Source organism: Astatotilapia calliptera, chromosome 8, assembly GCF_900246225.1.
Source record: "Astatotilapia calliptera chromosome 8, fAstCal1.2, whole genome shotgun sequence".
NCBI lineage: Eukaryota > Metazoa > Chordata > Actinopteri > Cichliformes > Cichlidae > Astatotilapia > Astatotilapia calliptera.
The window spans coordinates 24,404,632-24,429,364 of NC_039309.1; the positions used below are offsets into that span (position 1 = coordinate 24,404,632).

At 44.2% G+C, this 24,733-nt stretch overlaps 1 protein-coding gene across 2 annotated transcripts in view; it reads right to left on the minus strand.

Moving 5' to 3' along the window:
- jmjd1cb (jumonji domain containing 1Cb) overlaps positions 1-24,733 on the minus strand; it is a 117,607-nt gene that overhangs the window by 62,771 nt on the left and 30,103 nt on the right. For both annotated transcript variants that reach the window (XM_026177543.1, XM_026177542.1), the window contains exon 2: positions 984-1,175. In XM_026177543.1, the coding sequence (XP_026033328.1) occupies positions 984-1,175 (192 nt within the window). The remainder of the gene's footprint in view (positions 1-983; positions 1,176-24,733) is intronic.

Sequence of the window (24,733 nt, forward strand, 5' to 3'; positions counted from 1 at the left end):
ATGAACATTTATCATGGTCACGGAGCCAGAGATCCAGGTCTATGTCTTTCCATGTTTCGGAGCACTGCACTCTGAATCTGCTGGGACGTCCGCTCCTGGAAAGTTTGCCCCGCTGTGTAAACACACGTCTGAATGCTCCACACCAAACTGTCACACCCGCTGCTTCCACACAGATCGTCACACTTGCTGATCATAAATGAATTTAAAATCAGATATTAGTTCATTTAAAAGAGATTTTGGAGGAGTTGACATATTGTCACAATCACTGGAATCAGCCTTTGTTTGTGGCTTTAATCAGTAAACACAACAACAGTGAACATAGTAACAAAGTATCCACTGTGCCATAATATGGTGCTGTATTATTGATCTGTATCAACTAACTCACAGCTATGATCACGGGGTGTAAAGATTATTAGAAGAAAACAGATAATAATCCATAAGAAACAGTTTGTCATCACTATTGTTCAGTCATCATCATGCAGCAGGCAGCTACACCTGCTAGCTGCCTGCTGCAGAGAGCCAGATGAGATAAAGCTAACATGAGTTTTTATGGTGACAGAATCATTTGTGCCACACAATCAGACCACGTGGATAACGACAATAATCCAGGTTCATACCAGTTGCAGCAGCGGTGACTGTGCAGAAAACCTAACCCTGGACAGCAGCTGCAGAGGACGCATGTTGGCTGTGAGCAATCATAGCTGAGCAGCTGAAGAACTTAAAACTTCCTCAGTTCACTGATGATTGACAGGAAACGGAAAAGCATGACACGCCGAGCAAACAACAGCAAGAGCCAAACAAGTTTATAGAAAAGCTTGTAAACAGCAACACCTTTATGCAAAACCACAGAGACGATCCACAGAGCAGCAGATTAAAGTGCAGAGAGAACAGAATACTTGGAGCTCCACGCATGCAGCAGAGTCAACTTGGCTGGCCAGTCTCATTACCGTGCCCAGCCTATAAATAGCAAACACAGGTCTTACCAGGGCAGGCCACTGTATGTGTTTGGCCTTGGATCCCTGCAGTAGGCCTCCTGCTCCTCCTCCTCCTGCTGCTGCGCACTCCTTCCTCTTGGCCCAGACCAGCTGATGCTCTAGTAGAAACAGCTGGAAATCCTCATAGACCTTCACCCACTCCCTCTTGTCCCACTCCTGGTCATCAAACTCCACATAAACCTGTACACAACACAGCAGAAGGAAAACACACAAAAAACTGTTAATAACCGATAAAATGAACGCAATCAGTATCGTTTGGTTTAGCTCATCAAGACCCACATTAAGCATCTGCTACACACAGGAAGAGGAGGAAGAGGAGTTAAAAGGACAAAGAGTAATATCTCTCACATACAATGTAAATAAGTAGGATTTACAGCTGGATAATAAACAATAAAGATAATTATCATGAAATAAGTTAACCTCGATATAAGTATGACGCGATCAGTCACCCATGTTTGGACAGACAACGTGACAGACCAATGACAACCATAATAGCCCCCCACAGAACCAATCACGTGGCTGGGACAGACTTCAGGTTAGGTTGATTTACACACGTGCTAATGTTTGGGCCGCAGCAGCCGTACACACCAGCACGCCGGGAGCAACAAAACATGGACAGTGGCAGAGTTAACGACCACGAATCCAACAGGAAGAAAGAAGAGAGCGACGTGTGCCAAAGCATGTTTCCATAAAAGGCAGGTAACAACACAAATCATGTTTAGCAGCAGTGCAGAGACATTTGGACAGGCACCACACAACATAAGACATACAGTAACATGACAAATGCAACATGATCCTGAGTGTAGAAGGACAGTCGCACAGCTGAGCCTCGCTGACCAGCTCTGCAGACACAGAGCACGTGCGATCAGTCTGCAGCCGCTCTTTAGTATTCAAACGCTGCATTGCTGACATCAGAAGATAGTCCAGTGACTGACTGTTGCACATGTTTGTGTGTCTGTGTGTGTGCAGTGATCATCTCTCTCTCTCTCCATCCTCATCATTTACTCCCCCTCCCCCACTCTTTCCTCCACGAGCAGGGAGACAGAGGAAGAGAGATCAGCGAGTGCATCTCTCTCCTCATTCAGCCTCCCACCCACTCCGTCTCCCACAATGCACTGCTGCAGTCGACTGAGTGATAGCTCCCAGCCAGCACACGCTGAGGACATCATTGTCGTGCCGTCTTTGTTTACCCTTGCTGTTTTATCGCCACATATTACTCATCTGTTTATTGCTGCATACTTTTACCCTCCACTTCAAATTCAACACTGGCCTCCTTCTTTATTTTGTTTGGTGGAGTAGTGCTCATTCCTTTACACCATCACCCTCATCACCCTTCCCTGCTCATGTGATCATCCGTCCATCCTGGTGTGTGTCTGCCACTTCGGATTCTTTCAGTGCTTTCCCTTCATTTCATTCTGGGGCACAAGCAGCAGTTTACTCACTGTCATCATTCATTCTTACTGGTTTCATCATTATACTGGTGTCATTATCATCAGGATCATTAAAATGCATACCTTCTGTCACCACTGAAGAGATAACGTCGTTCCAGCTGTTTCCTCTGATACCCACCACTGTTTGTCTTTAAACAAGGCAAACTGAAACGTTATCGCTTCGTGCTATAGGACACTGATCACCACACGTGTGATTTTACAGCTGTGACAAGATCAGAGAAGAACGAGTGAGATAAAGAGAAGTGCTGCTAAGATACAGTCATAAAAGAAATTACATGATTGTCCTCATATCCAACCATTTTTACTCATCACTCGTTTTCAAATCTAATCCTCACCTCATCTTTTCAATATTCTATATACACACGAATCCAGTCAAACTCAACAAGACGGCAAGTCATCCTTCTAACTTCAGGAGAAGCAGGCTTAGAATGAAATAAAACCAAAAGCTCAGAGAAAATGAGCTGCTGGCCTGATCAGAACAGTGACAGTGTTTCAATTAAACTCACCTAAACAGCTAAATCTATCATACTTCAATCGAGTTTTGCTATCAGGATCCTATTTTCACTTTAAAGTGAGACAGACAGAAAGACAAAGACACTGAACATTAGGGCTGCCACGATTAGTCGACTAGTCACGATTACGTCGACTATCAAAATCGTCGACGACTGATTTAATAGTCGACGCGTCGTTTGAAGCTTTGTAAGATCACAAAAGACGCAGGAATAAGTAGCAGGATTTAAGAGTGTAATAACGGACTGAAACAGAAGATGGCAGCACTGCATGTACAAGGATGCCAGCTGCCGTTAAACCCCGAAGAAGAAGAAGCTGTGTCCCAGAATTCATAGCGCAGCCCAGCTTAGTTTCCAACAATGGCGGCAGCTAGTTAGTTTTAATATTACTCTTATTATTCTTTCTGGGTCACAAAATAAACGTTTAACATATTTTCAGGCGAGAATGTAGCTGTGTAAACCTCAAATATCGGCTCAGTTTATCAGGACACCGCATATTTTCAAAAGCGCTCCGACGTTTTCGGAGACGTCTGTTAGCCACTAGCTCGATAGTTAGCCGGGGCAAGGCTCACCCAAATCGTTTTCAAACCCACCGCTGTCTTTCCTACTCAGGTTAAATATATATGAGTCACTTAGATAACTTAAAAATGTTATTGTTTGGCTTTTTTAATATTTTATTTGTTCCTGAGTAAATCGGTTTGGCTGAGATTAAAGTTATAGTTTTTACACAGCTGAATAAACGTCAAGCAGACAGCTGATCATCAGAAGTGTGAGATGCTCGAGAATATACTCCGGTGTCCTGTTATATTTTAGATAGCAAGGAGTTTATTAAACTTCACCGAAACAATCTGCAGATTTCATTAAAATTGAATAAACTATCATCTTGTCTTTATTTTTAGTTAGCACAGACCTTAAACACTTAAAGCTGTAAGCTAATGATAGTGATCATTATGATGGTAGAGCAGATGCTGCTGGTGCAAGAATCTATATGTTTTGCGTCCAATGGATGATGATCTGATTAGTCGACTAATCGCAAAAATAATCGGTGACTAGTCGACTATCAGAATAATGTTTTGTGGCAGCCCTAGTGAACATTCACCTCTAAAGATACAAAACATGTAGTAAGTAGCTCATACAGACTGAATTGTCCATATAAAAGTACATTTATAATAAGCTAAAGCAATCGTTATAAATAATAATATTGATAAAACAAAACAAAGCAAAATAGAATTTAAGGATATCAGCTCACAGGGGAAACGGTGTCAAAGCACAGAGTTGGAATAATACAACGAGAAATCAAAGTGTTTTATTGCAGAGTTATAGATTTATTATAGATTTCTTGTATCTGTCCTCGTGGCAGCAGAGCTTAAACAGCCCCGCCTCCCGTCCACAGCGTGATCGGTAAACGTCTCCACCACAGCTGTTTCCATTTGAATGACTTATTTAAATACTATTACAGTATGTAAAACCTCAGCTTTAAGATAAACATCAAAGAATCCAAGTAAGAGAACAACAGTCAGCAAGCAAATGAGGAGCAGGGAGGCCTGTTTGACTTTACCCACTGGAATCTCTAAACAAATACCTATGTGAGTGTGTGCGCTGTGCGGGATCAGCGTGATGGGTCACATTCTCCTCAGCGATCTGCTTCATCCAGCTCTACAATCTGGAGATTTCACTCTCAGTCGAGCACAAGAGACGTGCCGACGACAGGGAGAGTGAGACGTTCCTGCAGAACCCGTCTGCGTCTCTCAGCAGCGCACAAACCGGAGCTCACGCGTGGGACGTCTCAGATAGATGAACACATCTCATGGCGTCTGAGCATTTAGACAAAGCTGCAGGAGAAGGAACGCCGAGGAGGAGAGCTGCACAGTCTGTTCCCCTGTCGGGACGATCCGTCTGCGAGCACGTGTTACTGTTCACAGCAAGGAAGACATGGCACACACAGACGTATGCAGATGCACACACACACACACACACACAGACGTATGCAGATGCACACACACACACACAGACGTATGCAGATGCACACACACAGACGTATGCAGATGCACACACACACACACAGACGTATGCAGATGCACACACACACACACAGACGTATGCAGATGCACACACACACACAGACGTATGCAGATGCACACACACACACACAGACGTATGCAGATGCACACACACACACACACAGACGTATGCAGATGCACACACACACAGACGTATGCAGATGCACACACACACAGACGTATGCAGATGCACACACACACAGACGTATGCAGATGCACACACATGTAGAACTCAGTCACGAAAACACACCATAGAAACTGGAAAATGGAGAGTCTGGTGAGTTGGTTGCTATAGTAACTGAAGGTCGCACTAAGCACTGGCTATGTACACACACACACACACACACACACACACCTAGTTTCCTATTGAATCTTTGTGTGTGTTTCTTGGTTTCCACCTTTCACGTGCAGCTGAGCGTTCAGCTTCAAACATTTCAGAGCTTTGAGCGTGCAGCCAAGAACAACAGCAGATGCAGGGTGGGGGCAGAGAGGGACAAGCAAAGTTTATCAAAATCTCACATATTTTCTCTGTACAGATGCTTTAGTGTCTGATTGTTTTGGAGGTGTGTTTAGCAGTGCAGCAGAGTATAATCTGCCCATCACTAACAGCTGCAGAGCTGCGTTCTGGCTGGCTGCACCGACGGCCGCTGGCAGCCAATGAGCACAAGTCATGAAAATGTAGAACCAATGGGGGGAGTGCAGTCAAATCTGCTTTTTAAACTGAGCACCAGGGGAAGCTGGAAAACACACCCACACACACAAGAAAGAAGACAGAGAGGAGAACAAAGGTTGTGACTGAGAGAGCACTTCATGACCATGATGACAGCAGCAAGGTGTTTCCAGTGGACTTACTGAGATGCATAAGCATAAAGCACAAACATGCACATCCTTGCATGGAGTGGAAGTGGTTTGGCCTTCATATGAGACTGCTCGAGTGCACTGCAGGAAGCACACATGAACGTGCAGGTAAACCATTCTAAACAATCTCTTCATGTTTTTGAACAACATCACATACAGCTGCAGCAGCAGACTGAAAGCCTTCTGGGAGTTTTGTGATTGTAACTGCAGGACAAATCACGCACTCTGTCTTTAATTTCCTTTCTCTCATTACAGTGAAAACTATCTATGAACATTTGAAAAGAGTCGACAGAGTGATTCAGTGTTTTTACCCCTCTGATGACTTCATAACTTTCACAAGCAGCTACACCCTCTTCCTTTCCTCTCCTCTCCATCTCCCTCTAGATCCGTCTGAGCTCCAGTCTTACCCTCCAAACAGTCATGTCCACACACACGCACACACACACACGCACACACACACACACACGCACACACACACACACACACACACACACACACACGCACACACACACGCACACACACACACACACACACACACGCACACACACACACACACACACACACACACGCACACACACACACACACACACACACACACACACACGCACACGCACTACTATTCTGCTTGCCAAAAAGTCTAATCTGATTTACTGAGCTTGACTGGAGAGAAAACATGCTAGCCAAGCTAAAAAGACTTCTTTATCCCCCCCCTGGAACCTCCACGGCCTCACACACAGAGGAGGAAGCACACAAACACACTTAGAACAAGTAAGGAGATTTAAACTCAAGCCTTTCCATCCGCAGTAACAGGAGAAAGAAAAGTTACATCTGTCACCACGAACAAGCCCATCCTTTATACTACTTTGAGTACTTGTGTGTTTGTGACATTATTTGCCTCATTACATACAAACTGTAGGGTCACGTAGAGCTGACTCGGGGAATGAACAGGCCGAAGAATGCAGAGATACAAAGGCAGTGAATTTGCACCATGAAGAGGTGAATCTGTGTCACATTACATGAACACAAATCTGCATATCAGCTACAGCATATCAGCTGGGGACTGTGGATTCCCCTGAGAGCAATGATCAACAGTCAACAGTATGTGGTGACAGAACAAGGAGTTCTAAAAATACTAAGAAGAGAGGTGAACTACTGAGCATGAACCAGGCTTACAATACTGAAGCCAAGGTGCCACGTAGCAACAGATGATGCTGGAGCATTTTAGAGTTACAGAATATCAATCAGCACGGTGACTTTCACAGAGATGGTCCCCAAGAGGCACATAGATATATGAAGCAGCTGCTGAAACGTGTCAGTCTACCCTGCAGCACAGATGGTTATGATCTCCCAAGTTATAAATAAAACTTCGTCGCTTTTCTGTGAGGAAGCATGTGTTAAAATGTTAACATTCAGGGTCTAGTCTGATTCACTGAGCATCTTCAATAACAATCATCTATATTCACAGTCACCAACTGAACAACATGGTGCTTCACAATGAAACGAACTCCAACACAGAGACAGACAGCACTCTGTGAGAGTGTCTCTTTTGTGGAAGGTCACTGGGTTAGAAATAACACGAAGGCGAGAGATGCAATAAGAGAGCAGATGAGTTGAAGTAATGCTCAATGACAGCATGAAGCCACGTCCCTTCTTCTAGAAGGTCATCTCTCTCTGCTCGCACCACGCTGGAAACAGACACGATGCGTAGCACAGACACATGCAACACAACAGAACTGGAACCGGGAACATGTGGAAGAAAGTGGAAAAAGGTTGAGACAAATATGTAGAGTGAGCAACAGACAGATAAAGGAAAGCAAACGTCCTCGAGCAGAGTGACCCAGCTTTTCCTGCCGCTCTCCTCTTTCATCCACTCCTCTCCTTGTGAAAGATGTGTGGGCCCAGGAGCCAGGAGGGACTGTGCTGCCGACGCTTCAAGACAAATCACATTGTTGTCGTTTGTAGATATGATCCAATGCAACCAGGAGAAAACAGCTGCGTAGTGTTGTGCTTACAGGACAGTCACACATCCTAACGCGTGTTCATGGAGGCACGACATAGGCCTGCTTCTTTTCAATTTCAACATTAGCTCCTGAAAACACAACATCTCAAATGAATACAATATTCTAGCATGAACCTCTGGGTTTAGTGCAGCGCAGGAAACCACAGTCATGGTGAGCTGAGCCACACAAGGTCACTGATGAAGATTAATTATTAATTATTATTAGGAAAGTTGACAGTGTGGGAAACGTGTGGTAGGAGGAGGTGCACAGAGACGGCCACAGCCTTCAGAGGGTCGTTCACAAAACAGGAACCAGTGTGAAGTGTCTGTTTGTGGAGTCATCTGCTGCTGCTGGTCCAAGTCTACAGTCAATGCAGCCGTCCAGCAGGAGGATTCACTTCATCTTTCTATGCGCTGACATACACAGATGCCAGTTTCTTTACATTTCCTAAGGAGAAACTACGAGGAAGATGAGGAAGACCAACCCAGTAACACTTCAGCCGACTGCCTCCATGCAGTGCCGCTTTGAAGCAGTAATTTGTGGTAAAGGTGAATATATGATCGAAACATTCTAATGTGAGACACTCGATTCATGATATTCATGAACTCTAAACTAGAGATGGCACGATACCACTTTTTTATGTCCGACACCGACATCATAAATTTGGATATCTGCCGATACCGATATGAATCCGATATACTGTGGTTTTTAATCAATAAAACTGTTTTTTAATATCTTGCTGCATTTTGATAAGTTCATACTCAAGTTTAAATAAACAACAACACTAAAGCTATTCTGTTACACCTGTATGTAAAGAACACACTGCACCCAAAATATTTCATAGATCAGCAAAACTGATCAATCTAATGAACTTAAACCTGCTCCATCCTCCCTGTTCTGGTGTTTTAAAGAGAACTTAGCAGAAATATTAAGAAACCTGACTAATAGGGTTGCAAACTCCCAGCAAAAAAAAAAAAAAAAAAAAAAAAAATAGGGAACCACCCCTCACTCAGCTGATCAAGCTTAAACGTGCTGCTGCTGTTCAGCCGCTGGTTTCCTCTTTCTGCTGCAAAGTGGGCCAAAAACAAACAAGAGAGACGGACTCACGACAGAAAAGCCGATCAGCTGATCATTGATCAGTTTCATGATTGAAGTAGGAGCAGGAGAGAGAGAGAGGCAGTCGCTCCATATATCGGTTGTTAAGCTTAACGCTGGAATGCTTTACAAACATTCAGAGATGAACTTACACACTTGCTTTACTTCTCTGGGATCACTTCCTCGGAGATGAAATGCTGGTTTGGTAGCGAGGCTACAAACACACACAGCGGCTCTATCACGTGACCACACTGCTCCGACGTGCTACGGTTATGAGCCGAGTCGCCATGTCGCAAGTTTTGTGAGGTGCTTTTTTGATATTTAATGGATCGGATTACATTTTTTATTTCTCTCCGATATCCGATCCAGTAATTTACGTCAGTATCGGACCGATACCGATACGTAATATCGGATCGGTCCATCTCTACTCTAAACCACGTAGAAGATAAAAGAAGGCCTGAAACATTTCACTTTACACACAATGAATATAGAAGGTGAGATTTTATGACCTGTATAAACATCTTAATGATATTCATCATTTATTATTGTAGTCAGTATTAAAGACATGTATGTGGTAGGGCTTGATGAACTGCTGGTTCTTTGGACTCATCATGAGACTGAGCACGTGTCCCGACCTCACTGAGGTGGCTCGCATGTAGGGCTGGGCCATATTATACCGTTCACGGTAATACCGGTATAATGTTAGGCAACGATAGGAAAATGAAATATCGCGATAGAATATGAGTAAAACGCGCATGCGCAGTGCCTTTGTTTTCATACGCACATGGCCGATTGTTGAGGAACTAGAATTGGTTTGTAAAAATGGTGCAACTTCCGTGATGTGTAACTGGTTTGGTGTTTGTCCATCAGATACACAACAAAGCACATTTTTTTGCAGAACATGCAAGCGGCCGTCGTTATTGTCGTATTTGTCGGACTAAGATGCTCTTAAATCTGGGAGTAATCTGGGTCCTAAACTCCGTATATTTGACTTCAGGTCAAACAACACTGCAGCATCACTAAGAGTTAAAAACTGTCTCAATTCTTTCATCTTTAATAAAACGATCAGCATTGCTGCTTTACCAGGTGTAACTATGAAGTTTAACTTCCAGGCATCCATGAAAACAAAAGTTATTACATTTAACGGAGTTAGAAGTTAGCAGGAAGCTAGCGGAAGTTAGCTCGCTAGTTTCGCTAGTTACCTAAGCATGATATAGCATGTTCTGACTGAGAGATTTCTGAAAAAAATCAAACGTACAGCTCTGCTATCACTTCCAACATAAATGAAGACAGGAAACTAAACAGCAGTGACGTTTGTAGGGTTACTGAAGTTGGGCTAGCTGGTATATAAGGATGTGCTACGTGATCGCTAGCGACACAGCTATGTTAGCATAACATAAACAGTGAAGCTGGAGGACGAACGCTAACACTTTTCCACTTATAAAAGTTAACGTGAAGGTTCTTCATGGTTAGAGACAAATGCAATCGCATGGCAGGATGCTGTAAACGGACCAAACTTCAGTCAGGAGAACAACTGAGATAATCCATCCACAATACGAGGTTAGTCATTAATATACTGCAACAACATGGGAATAGAGCAGCTGCCAGAGAATTCAACATTAATGAATCACTGGTACAGAAGTGGAGGAAGCAAGAAGAATGAGTTTAATAAAGTTTGACTTATCTGACTGCTTTGTTTCGCTTAATGTGCCTTATAATCCCGTGCACCTTATGGTCCAAAAAATACGTACTGCACACTGCAGTTTAATGTTGCAAAGCACCTCTTTTTAACTTCAGTGGATATTATACATGGTTATGCTCAGGACATGTCAGCCCATTTCTACTGGAAATGCCTTTTGGTTAAACTTTCAGCAAGGAATTTGCATTTGCACTGTTACATTTTTATAAAGCTTTAATGTACATAAAAACCAGCTTCTTGTTTAAGTGAAAATAAATGGAAGGTTGTCTTTTTGCGCTAGTAATGTTGTGGAGTTGTATTTTGTCTCGCATCAATTATATCGTCAGTTATATCGTTATCGCAAATTTTCAAATATATATCATGATAAATATTTTTGGCCATATCGCCCTGCTCTACTCGCATGCGTTTGCTTTTCTATTATTATTGCTTTGTTTTCCATCCATCTACCATCTCTCTACATGCCCGAGGAGTAAGATCCCTTAGACTGACACACACACACACACACACACACACACACACACACACACACACACACACACACACACACACACACACACACACACACACACGCTGTTTAACTCCAGAAGCACCTGCAGCCTTTTACCTGTGTAGTCCACATGAACTAACTAACTGAGCTGCTGACAGGAAACCCAATTTGTTTCTTAGCTTCAGTCTTGAAGCCACCTGTCTCTGATCTGTTCAGTAGTCACACTTTATTAAACTGCCTTTCACACTTTTCTGGAACTTCAAAGAATTTTATTTTTAATTGCAATTAAACTTTGATAATTATCAAAGGAGACTTGGTAATCTTTCTGCAGACCTCAAACAAAGCCTAAAATGCACGGGTTGTTGCAAAGACACAACATAGCCATGGATGTGAGACAGGTAACACACTTCATTGCACTTGCAGCTCTGCAACCCTCGTGTGAAATATCAACTCCTGATGGGAACAGAGAAGCCGACTTCTGAGGGAACCAAATAAAGAACTAAATGTTGAATATTCAGCAGAATATGAGGACACACTGAAGGAAAAAGAAGGCGGGGCTTTCTTCTCTGCATTGCCTCCCCTCCCTCTTCTCTCACTCCCCGTCTCCTGATAATACAGCTCTAATAATAGTCTAGTTGCAGCGAGACAATCGTTCAGTGGAATCTAGGGCAGCCACTGCAGAGCCAGCATGGGAAAATCCCTCCTGTCCTCTCCAGCCTGCATGCCTGCCTCTGCATCTGTGTGGGTGTTTTCAGTTCATGCTGCACAGGAGGAAAGAGAGCACTTGTGTTACATTTAAAGATCTTTATCCTGAAAATCGGCCAACAACTCAGCCATTTCTTTGACACGTGGCCTCCCAAATATGTGTCCCTTGGCATGTGGGAGCCTCCTACAGTGGGGGGGTAATGAATAAATAAAGCCCTCTGTGCACGACGAGCTCTGGATAGAAACAGCATATATGGACTCAACATATATGTGCATTCATCATACTGTAAGCTGTAAATTCGTGCTCCTCTGTGACGCGTCGGGTGAGCTCTGGTCTCTGAATAAACAACCGTGACAAACATCTGCACACCGCCACCTCTGTGGATGTGTCACAGTGCTTCAGGGCTGTTTAATAATCTGTAGTACATCTTTAGTCACTGTGTTCTGGCTTTATTGTATGAACAACCACAATTACTCGCTGTCTCAGCAGTGATTCCCTCCAACAAAGATCTGCTTCCTGAATATAACCAAGAGCCGTCAAAGCCCGAAGCTTAAACTGCTTCAGTTCCATAAGAAACCCTCTACAGGCCTTAACGATTTCTCCTTTATACTTGATAATATGCAGGGAAGAGCTTTTGTGCGACAAACACAGAGATGAGATTTGGAGTTGGGTGGGGACGGGGTGCCATTAAGCATCATCTCATTAATGTCACGGGTAAATAGTGACCTGCAAGTTTTTATGTTTTTCCTCAGAGAAGACTCCTGGATGAAGTGAAGGAGTGCATGCAGAGGGTCGGATTCTTCTCTGTTTGGCACTGAGTCGATGCACCGACTGCGTGGGCATGTCTAAACTGAAGAACAGAACTGAGCTAGGCTAGACTGGTGCTGTGCCTGGAGACACCAGCTGGGATCTAGTCTCACTCTAGCTTCCATCCATGCGACTGTTTTCTACGTGTTACGCAATGACAAATATGGGGGTCAAACTCCAGCTGTTATCAGCTAGAAAGTGACAGTTGTGCAATATTACACAGCCAACAGCAACAACAGTGTGTTTGTAAACCTGAAGTAGTTTGATTACACTCAGTGAGCAAAAAGAAAGAATGAAACCAGTTCAGAGTTCAGAGACACGTGTTCACTGTGCCAGGAACACTGTAAGGCCTGGGTTTAGTTACCGCGTCCTAATGGGGAACTTTTTAAACCAGTGTCATCCAGTCAGGGGTTCAGTGAGCTGCTAATGGTCCCACGCGTATAAGAAAATAACGTATTCTTCAAGGGTTTATCCCTAAATTTAAATGGAGAGATTTTTCCTTGTGAAAATCAAACCCTCTGCAGCCTCTCGGGGATAACGCCGTCTGTTTTTTCCTCTGTCACATTAGGAAGTAGCTTTAGCTTTAGCAGCGAGGCATTCTGGAGTTTAAGCCAACATGGCACATGGCACGGGCCCGTCACACAGACACAAGCTGGCCCAATGTCTCCTCACCAGAATAAGTGTTTATGCCAGCTGCAGTCTGCACTGTAATAATATTCATGTAAATGACTCGAGCCTTTGGAAGAGAAAGGGAAAAAGAAAGGCTTGTCTGTCTGTGGGTGGAATTATCACAGGAGCAAAAGCTTCATTGTTGTCAGGTATGTATATGTACATGAATGTAGCTGAAACAGCTGCTGCTGTCTTCACACAACAACAACAGGCTGAGCTGTATGAATATGGAAACACTGGCTGAAACCACGACAACTGAAGCAGAGATGCGTCACACACACCCAAGGCTGGTCGGCCCTGTGCTGTAGTGCCAGGCCAGCTTAATCAGCCGGGCTCCTAGTACCGAGTCATGTGACTGCGCCGAGTCTCAGCTGTGTGCGCCCATGAGAAAGGAGGCAGAGAGAGGGACTCTGCTGAGGTAGGCAGGAGTTTCCACACATGCACATACACAGCAAGCTCTGGGGTTGATACACTGAACAAAGAAGACCTCTATTCAAGTGAGCATTCACAAGTAGGTCTGCATCGAGTTAGAAGAGCTAAAAGTTTGTGTGTGAAGCACGTGTGCTGCAGAAAACAAATCTCCAGCTTACAGACGAACACCCTGGTACTGTTAGTGTTTCCACCTTAAAAAGCACTTCAGCCCTCAGCATAGATGAGTTCAAGTTCGTGTGTTGTTATTTGCCTGCTCATAGTGTGCGCTGGACTCCAGATTGTTGTTCTCGGTGTGCAAAGGCCACTTTAGCCGTGAGTTTAAGAGTAACTACTGAGTTTGAAGTAACTCTTGCAGTTCTTCTGTCTCCCCTCAGTAACTATGTGGGTAGGTGTTAATATTTGTGTTAATAAATATGTTGGAATTGTGTTTTCAGACATGAAACGTCAGACTGTTTTATTCTGCTCTGTTTCCTGTAAATGTTGGGGACCATAGCTGACCGCTTTCACTCATATTTAACCTTCAAGCTTCGTAGGGTCTCTTTGAGTCAGTCCATTGGAGTTCATTCAGTTTAAAACAGGAACAATCAGTCAACTCTGCACTAGAGCTGGGCGATATATCGAGTTTTTTAAAAATATTGATATATTTTCATACGAGATATAAGATGTGGCAATATCGTTTATATCGATATAGTCTATGTTACGTTATAATTATACTTGTGGAGCCGCAGGTTTGCCTCTCTTTCGTCCACTTTTGTCTCTACGCAACGTTACTCGGCCTCGCCTCTCCTTCACTGAACACAACTCCGCCTCCCCCATAGCTTCACCTGCAGGCAGCGACAAGATGAAAGCGGAAAATCTCCGTTAGCGAGTTACCGTGCGTGGGGCTGGTCGGCGTCAACGTGTTAGCGAGCTAACCGCGCTAACGACATGCAGCCCGGAGGAGCTGCACGGCCTAAAATCCTTTCATTTTCTCAAAAATCGACAGCGCGCCTTATGTATGAATTCTGGTTGTGCTTACTGACCGCGAACCGATTTTATGTGGTACACAGCGCTCAGCAATCTGTCAAAAAATGTTTTAATATGACTTTGCTAAGCTACGGAGCTGCACCACTTGATGGATTGTCGAGGATTACGGCTACAGAGGAGGAGCCTCGCGGAGTGATACGTACTGTGTGTGTATAAGGACCACAAATGGCACCTGTTCAGAGACGTGGTGCAGCTGTGAAATCTGTCTCTTTGTTATTATGCTCAGCGTCTTTTAGTTTACATTTTGACTGAACAATTGTGAGCTTTTTGTTATGCACAAAAACAACATTGTTTTCTTTTATTTATGGACCATGATTATTTAATAAATGCTGATAATTTATTTTTGAGTAATTTCTTCATGTACATCTACGCTGTATGTAAATAAAAGTGCCCGTGTGACATCTGGGACACAGTGTGACTAAGAACTCTCTTTTTGTTCTTAACTTATGGCTTTAAAAAAAATATCGAGATATATATCTTATATCGCCATCCAGCTAAAAAATATCGAGATATGAATTTTGGGTCATATCGCCCAGCCCTACTCTGCGCTGCCGGTCGCTGCAGCCAGCCGTGGAGGCAATGCTCATAACGTATCATTGAAAATCACTTGGTGTCATTCTGCAGCACCACACTGCACTACTGTTGCTTTCTGCCACCACTGTGGAGACATGCAGCCATGAACTACACGTGGGCAGATGTTACTAAGAAATCCTTGAACACGTGTGGTGTTAGATACTTTATACCTGGCAGTTTACAACAGGTAACACAGATTTGTTTCAGACACAAACTCAGTCACAACAAAGGAACACTGTTCTGCTTTGAAACAGAAAAGCAAATCATTCAAACATTAAAGCCTTTTGTAACCCGTAGTAATAAAGTGTGTCCAAGGGCAGAGAAGAGTTATCTCATTAAAAACACCTGTAAGCGCTCGCTCACATGCTCGGGCTGAGCGTTACCTGCCTGAAATCTGATTCCACACAAACCCTCCCACCCAGCAGGAGGGTGGGAAGCCGGTTTCCACTTATTCTAGTAGTGTAAATTACCATAAATGAACCAGCAACACACACACACACACAATCTCGTGTTTCATGGCAGAAGACATCAGTGGAGAAATGTAATTGTGTTACTTGGCCCTCTAACCTGTCCTCTGCCTGACCCATAAAACTTCTCTTATCACTTCACTTAGTGGACGAAGACGCTGAAATAATCCAGTTTCTTTTCCATTTGTACGTGAATCCGATACTTTACAGCTAAGCAAGCAAGTGCTCTCTGCATAGTTACGACCCAGTAGAAAAAGGATTTCCAGTTAAAGATACAGACGTGGCACTTGTTATCACATGGTGAAGTTAATAACTAGATGACTGATTATCCTCATATGAGCATGAAGGCACCAGCAGATAAACTCAGTGGTCCTGAGAAAAGGTTTTGTGTAACCATGACACACACGATCACATTCACATTCAGAGATGTTGACCCACTCGAGCCTGGCAGCGAGCGCGTCACAGCAGTCACCAAAGCGCTGCCCTGCGCCTGTTAAAAATGCTCCAGAGGTTCCCGTGAAAGATAAAATGAAAGTCCTGCATGAACGCTGAGATTAAATATGGCTTCTACTCTGATCTGAGTAAGTAAGACTAATAAAGTGCCTCAGATTTCCACTGATGACACGTGTTCAGGTAAAGGCTTCTTCCCAGCTACACAGACCTGAAACCATACTGGAGGATGTGTGAAGGATTGACTAACTCTTAAGAGGATTTATCTATTGTGGCATTGACAGCCAGTAAATGTGTGGAAGGACAGACGACACAGCTATAGGGTGTGTGTCTTAACCACTAATATGACTGACACACCTGGGATTTCCAAAAATCCATGTTGTGTTCATTTCACTCTTATTAGCAGTGCATGTGTCCTTTCCTCCTCCACACATGAACCACCGTGACAGCAGCACTGTTTGAGTGAGTGCCTCCAAACAGGAGTGGTCCACAGGCTCCCAGCAATTAGCAAGCAGCCAGAGACAAGCAGAGGCAAGCAGTGATGTAACGATAGACACATCCAGCGCTGCTGGGTTACATGAGACCGGTTCAAAACAAACTAGTGATTCATGCAGAAGGTTCAGATTTCATTCATTAGAAAAAACAAGTACAATATAAACAGCATGTCTGCAAGCGGAACTACTTCAAGACCGAGTGGAACAAGAACAGATTAGTGCGTAACATCCAGCACAGCAGAAAACTAGTCCCAGCGCTGATCGGAGCCCGGTGGTTCTCCTTTGGTGTCTGCTCCCTTCAGGTGAGCAGGAGATCCCTCATGCAGCAGGGTCGACACCCTGAGGTTTTTTGTTGCATCGCTGCACAATCAAGTACATTTCATGCACTTGAAAGGCCTTTACTGAGGACTGTCAGTGCGATGGGAGATGTGATTGGTCTGTAATGCTGTGAATGTGGGAAGTGCACGTCAGAGTAACATCATGCTTGAACAAAAGATCCAAAGTTTCCCACTCACACCGTAGCAACAGGAACATTTTGTAGCAGCTTAGAAAAACATTGTTACTTTTTCCATAATTGTGAAAAAGTAACAAATACAGCTGGGATGAAACGATATTGCATCTACAGTGTGTGGCCATGATGTCTTTTACTTGCGTTATCTTTGTCTATCTCTAATATTTAAATTTGTTTGATAAAACATTCACACCACTGCATTTCTTCCATGGTCACCAATCAACCATCCTGGTGTTCTGGTCTCACCGACCAGCAGCAGCTCTCTACGCTACATTCATACAACTATACACTATATTCAAAATTTGGAGTCACTAATTAAGCCCCCAACCTGTTTTTGACCTGTGGCAGTAAGGCCCCACAATCAAACGGACAACCTGCTGTAACAGCAGCAGTCTGTGGCTACAACACTACTGTCATTCTCACTGAGTAGTGTAGCTCATAGTCTCCATTACCATGACTGGCATCGAGTAACCGAGACTATATTTACACACACGTTCTTAATATAAGAGGCTGGCCTCACTTCTTCTATCAGCAAATGACAACTTAGCTCCAGTTCCCTTAATCACAGTGACTACTGTTGCAAATTAAGACCTGGACTCGTTTTCATTTTGCTTGTTGCTGACAATGACATGAGACAAAAAACAAGCAAACAAAAAGATAACGGGAAAGACAAGAATTGTCTGTAATATGATCTGATACAGGATTCAAAGAGAGGATGTGGTCACGGACAGAGACCCTACAGATATTCAGCAGAAGCCAGTATGTAGAACATGAGTTGTGCGGTGTGGATGCAGCACGTCTGACAGCTGCACGTCTCAGAAACCGAGCTAACAGCGAGCAGTCCCCACATCAGTTTCTCCTCCCCTCTTATCAATATTTCAAATTGTTCTGTGAGAGACAAGTTTGTGCTCACGCAGAGAAAAACATACACACAACATATGCAGTGTGTTGCAGCTGCAGACCTTATAAAACTCGATCTAGTTCGCCTCAATCCGCTCATGTTTCCTGTGTTTTGTTTCTGCATACTTGGTGTATCCATTTGTTCTTATATACACAACACACTTCATTTTATTCTAGACTCAAATTGTGTGGTTAATGTTTGTAAGTGTAGTTTAGTATAACAAATCAAATTACAAAGCAAAGCTGTTCTTTTTGTCCTGGCACTGGGAGCACCATGCTTACAATGTTCAACAACGGGCCTTAAACCTTAAGCAGGAGCAGGGTGAGTATTGTGCCGGCTTTCTACCTGCTGTGCTGGATCACCAGAGATGAGCAGCAACTCAGAAGTTCAAGTCTGTGGACGTTCTACTGTTGAGACAGACTTTCACTGACTAATAAACAGAAAAGTGAGTGTTGCGGTGAGCGTGTGTTATAGTGGCGACACTCACACAGCTGACCAAAAGTACAACATTAACCAATTCAACACAGGTCATTTTATTATTGATCAAACAGTGGATTTTCTCAGTTACTCCTAGTTTTTAATGTAAGATCTGTAAAAAGAATAAATCTCCATCCAAGCTTCACAAAGGCCAAACGTGCCCAGGAGACTACAGGAGATTAAATTATAGTTTATTTGTGTTTACTTTGGAGCACATTTTCAAATGTTTGAAAATCTATTTCTTTGATGGAAATGAAGGAAAAAAAATCACTATTTTGGAAATCAGTGAGATTACCGTGACCAGCCTCGTCTCTACCACTTAAGCATAAACGATGTATTCAGATCAACGTAGCCACCATTACAATATGACCACTGAGGTCATCGGGAGGTTGGTGGTTCAATTCCTGGCTTCACCCTAGTCTGCATACTCATGCATCCATCAGAGAATGAATGTGTGTGTGAATGTTAGGAAGCATCGTGTGAATGGGTGAATGCACAAGTTGTGCAAAGTGCTTTGAGTGCTCAAGATAGTAGAAAAGCACTCTATAAGAACCAAAACACAAACTCAGCTCAAAGACATGACCCAACAAACACCCACTGATACTATAAAGTTACTATAAAAATGTTAAAGCACCCAGAAGAGTGCAGGTTTTAAGAAAACAAAAAGGGGGACGCAGAAGCAGAAAGCACATCCACTGACAGCCTCTTGGTACATCTTGTTTCCAGGCAGAATTCCTTCTAAAGACTACAAGTCCCTCAGTTTTACATCTTCAAGGTTTTGAGATCCAAGATCCTGACTTCACACTGAGACGTCCAATCTGGGATGAAGCAGAAGCAACAATGAAATATCCTGATGAAAGCAAAGGGCCCATTAAAGAGACGTCACCACACAGCTCTGAATATGTGTGCTGTTAGATTAAACAAGATTAAGCACAACCATCCTTTGTAACAATATTCAGCAAGAGTTATCTAACCAGCCACACTCAGTGTGTCTGTGTGTGTGTGTGTGTGTGTGTGTGTGTGTGTGTGCGTGTGTGTCTGTGTGTGTGTGTGTGTGTGTGTGTGCGTGTGTGTCTGTGTGTGTGTGTGTGTGTGTGTGTGTGCGTGTGTGTCTGTGTGTGTGTGCGTGTGTGTCTGTGTGCGTGTGTGTGTGTGTGTGCGTGTGTGTCTGTGTGTGTGTGTGTGTGTGTGTGCGTGTGTGTCTGTGTGTGCGTGTGTGTGTGTGTGTGCGTGTGTGTCTGTGTGTGCGTGTGTGTGTGTGTGTGCGTGTGTGCGTGTGTCTGTGTGTGCGTGTGTCTGTGTCTGTGTGTGTGTGCGTGTGTGTGTGTGTCTGTGTGTGCGTGTGTCTGTGTCTGTGTGTGTGTGCGTGTGTGTGTGTGTCTGTGTGTGCGTGTGTCTGTGTCTGTGTGTGTGTGCGTGTGTGTGTGTGTCTGTGTGTGCGTGTGTGTCTGTGTGTGTGTCTGTGTGTGTGTGCGTGTGTGTGTGTCTGTGTGTCTGTGTGTGTGTGTGTGCGTGTGTCTGTGTGCGTGTGTCTGTGTGCGTGTGTGTGTGTGTGTGTGTGTGTGTGTCTGTGTGTGTGTGTCTGTGTGCGTGTGTGTGTGTGCGTGTGTGTGTGTCTGTGTGTGTGCGCGTGCACGTGCAGGAAACCACACGCCCCAAACAACAGACAGTTATGAAAACAGTCCTGTCTCTGGATTCTGTGCAGAGAGCTTCCCATCACACAGCTTCCTCCAGCTGTTATTCTAACACCAGCACTATCGGTTGAGTATGAGTTTTGCATATTCTGATAAATGTTATCAGCACTGTAATGATATCTAGCATCATAAATCCCTACAGCAGCTGAAGTCAGTGCGTGTGGTAATGCAACAGCACTGCCTCTCTGAAAAGACATGCTGCTGCAGCGTGCTCACGACCATCTGTTCAACAGCAGACCTAAATAGTACAGTGGTTTAAACCAGCATTTGTATCACATGGGTATATGCACACACACAGAGACACACACACAGGCCGGATTAAGGCTGTTCAGCAGTGTCTGCAATCTGAAATCACTGCACTCCCCCACTGTGGGTTTCACGACAGCGAACAATGGGAGGCAAAAATCAATCAAAGATCTTTCTGTAGCAAAGCAAAGTTCACATAACAAGGCAGTAAGCAGAGCTGATGCCTGCTGTGTAAACAGAAGGTTTAGGTGTCAGAGGGCCATCAGCCATTGACCCTCTGCTTTTTAATAATCATGTAACTAAACATCAGCTCATATTGCGTGACTTTTCCTAAAATGGGTAAAAGTCATGGATTTTGGAGTGTGTGGGACAAGATGGTGGAAAAAAGGAAATGTAAAGAGTTCCCCACTCGCCCTGTGGGCAGTCTTTGTCCACCAGAGGCCTGGGAGCTTGAGGGTTCTGCACAGTATCTTTGCTGCTTGGTTATGGTGCTCCATGTACGCCTGCTAGCATCTTGCACCCTGCTGTGATGTGCTGGGTTTTCTCATGGGCATCTTTGCACAGCCTGCACCCGCCTCTTCCCTGGTTGGTAGACCCCTGCCTTCATCACTTTTGAGCTTGAGCTTGCTCCTGCACAGCCGTTATCAGCTCCTCTGTCCTGTCTCTTAGGCTACGTCCACACGTACACGGGTAGATTTGAAAACGGCGTTTTCGTCGGAAAACGCTCCATGTCCACGCTAGTGTTTTCAGTCGTGCGTCCACATTGAAACAGCCGAAAGCGCCTTTCTGTCTGCCGCTTATTTGCGGCTCTTTGAAACGTCGCGGCAAAATGTCGAGGAAAAGCACCGAGTTTTTTAAATGGACTAACAACGAGGTGTTGTTGCTGTGAGTAACACAAAAGTACAAAGTTGCAAACGCGAGTGAGAATTAAAGAATTTGAAGAAAAGCTCTCAGGAGCACGTACAGACTGATATTCATCGTTAGAACAGCTGCTGCCCTCCACTATCTTTGGTCACATGACTGCATCACATGACTAACATGCGTCATCGTTTTAGAAAGTCTCCGTTCTGACTGTCCACACTGCGACACGAAAGCACCGTCTTCAAATGTATTCGTTTTCGAGAGCGTTTTCAAAACGCCGTCGGCTACGTCCACACGTACACGGGTATTTTTGAAAACGGAGATTTTCCGTTTTAAAAAATAATCCCGTCCACACGTAAACGCAGAAATGAAGGAAAACGCTGCTATGAACATGCCAAAGCAGCAGGTGGCGATATATTCCTAACCGTGCAGAAAGGTCGGCCAATCAGAAGTCTAGAAGCCTCGGTGGGAAAAAGTAAACAAAGCTGGGGCATAGAAGCAGAACCGAGTGGTATGTGTGGACGGACAGTAACTGTGTGTATATGTGTCACGGTCCTGGGTCCCCTGACCCAGCGTTTTTAGTTCCTTGTGATGTTTGCATTATTGTACTTGTGAGTTATTCGATGGTTTCTAGTTTTGATCCCTTGCCCTTCATGTTTCTGTGTCCCCTCTGTTCTGTGTAAGTCTGTGTCGGCATGTTTGAGTTCCCCTCTGTGTCTCTCGGTTCTTAGAGTCCTCTGCCTTATGGTTTATGTCTCTGTGTTTCTTAGTTGCTGTCTCCACTGTGTCAAGTTTGCGTCTCTGTGTGATACTTCCTGTTTTACTTTGAAGGTCCGTGTCTTATGTGAATGCGTCCTGCTTTGCTTGTCTCGTCAGTCCTGATTTCTCCCAGCTGTGCCCTCCTTCTGTGTCTCATCCCCCTCGTTACTTCCCAGTGTATTTAAGCCCTGTGTTTCTCTGAGTCAGTGTCGCGTCGTCCCTCATGCTGTGTGGATCGCCCTGTGTCTCTCTGTGAGTTCTTAGTTTGTTGTTCCCAGTTTAGTTTGTCTGTTTTTTCCCTGCCAGCAAATAAAGCTGTGTTTTGAGTTCACCTCCCCGAGTCTGTGAGTCCTGCACTTTGGGTCCAACTCCTGCCTGCCGCACAGCGATTCATGACAATATGTAAGCATTTAAACACTGCAGAGAGTGCAAGTAACAGTATTGTAGAAATTCATTTCACCGAAACAATAATGTGGCGCACAGTGTGACGTCAAAAAAGGCGCACACCTTTGACGCTGCGTTTTCTCCGTTTTTCTCGTCCACACGTAAATGCAAAAACTGAGTTTTCAAAAATATTCACCCTGGCCGGAGTTTTTAAAAATCTCCGTTTACAGTGACTGAAAACGCCGTTTACGTGTGGACGGAAGGTGCAAACGCATAGAAAAATCTGCGTTTTCAAAAATACCCGGGTACGTGTGGACGGGAGAGAAAACGGCGAAAAAACAATGAGTTTTCAAACGAAAACGCATCAGTGTGGACGTAGCTTTAGTCCAGCCTCGCCCAGCCACCGGTAGGATTCCCTTGGTGCTTCTACCTGCTCCTTTCTGTGCCCCGCTCATGTACTGAGCCATGCACCTGCTCGTCTTAGCCAGTATGTTGCCTGACAGGAGCTTCCGGGTGGTACTGAGGCAGGTTATTGGCTGGTAGTTGGATGGGACCGATCCCTTCTGGGGATTCTTGTGGATCGGGACTGTCAGCCTTCGATTAGCTCTGATTACCGGGGGTTTTCGTCCACTAGCAGCTGGTTCATTTGTGCCGCTGCAGAAAATAAATAATGTTAACTTTGAATCTTCACAGAACTGAAAAGGAACCTTTAAGCATGACAGAAACATCAAACCTCACTGATATGAAAGACAGTTTACAGAACGCTTTACATCAAGTAATCCTGGTCAGATTCCTTCAGACTTTTACAAGAAGTCAGAATAAGAACTCTACTGTGTTACTCATTTGCTACGTCCTGGTTGGAGCGACTGTGACTTTGATAGTGACAGGAGCTGAAAGTGTGCAGGCTTCTGCACAGCAGAGGGAACACACGACAGGTCTGACTTTCACCGCACTGCTCTCACCGTTACAGTCTGTGACCTTCTCCTCTTCTTCCTCCTCGTCTTTCATTTTCCTATATGTGCCTTCATCTTCTCCTTTCCTCTGGTTATTCACGCACAGTGAGCGGTGAAGGACGAGAAAAGGCAACGTACAGTCTGACTAATGGTTCCAGACCAAGATGGAGTCTTTCGGTTCGTGTCAGGGCCGATGGCGACCTCATGATTCAACAACAGGAACTTAAAGTGATCTTTCTCTGTAGGACTTCAACAATCTTTCAAACCAAAGCTGTGCTGCTGTTCTTTTTTGAACAAAGATACTTTCTCCTGGGAACCTTCTTTTTCTGATTGCGCTGTCAAGACATTTACGTGTAACCGAGCCTGCAGAGTCTGGCATGTATGTTTTTGTTGGTTCTGTGCATTGTGTAGCATCGTAAATACACACCTGAATGCTCCAGACCAGCAAAATGCCAAACCTTTTACTTTAATGGAGCTGCTCACACTGTTAATTAAGTTAATCCTACATGGCTAGGGGCAAAGAGCTGCTACCTTGCCTCTTAACTCCTATAGAAGAAAGTAAGAGCGTCCTTGGTTTTCCACAGGACTCCTCAGACAGCTGCGAGAACTTCACGACTGTCCCAGAAAATACAAAAAAACAAGCATTTCAGTAACATTTGCCCAAAATGTGAGTCTTCAGTATGCAAATGATCAGCGTGGATCTTTTACTGCCTGTGCAACATAAACACACAACACAAACATGTCTAAGAACAGCGTGAGTGTGACACGAGCAGACTGCTGTGCTGTCTCTGCTTGTTAAACGTAATCACAGTCTGGTTTAAATTTAGCTCCTGCTTAATTACACAGCACACAAGACTCAAACCTCACAGTGCTATTCTGGCGCCCAAAAATATAAGAATGCTTGTGCTATTACAAGACATGTTTACTGTTGGCTGTGTGGAGCCCAAAGCATGGAGAGCTGCATCCACGTTTCAACGAGAGACAAAGCACCAACTGCTAACACATGACAGGAGGGCGCGATGTTTTATCTATTATCTTTTTATTCCAAATTATGTAAAAGCCTGTAAACTGAGCTGGAGCTGCAGCGGGCACAGCATCTGTCTTCATGTGGCTTTGAGTCGAGCTGCACAGCTTGACACAAAAGAAGAAATAAGATGAAGGCGGGAGGA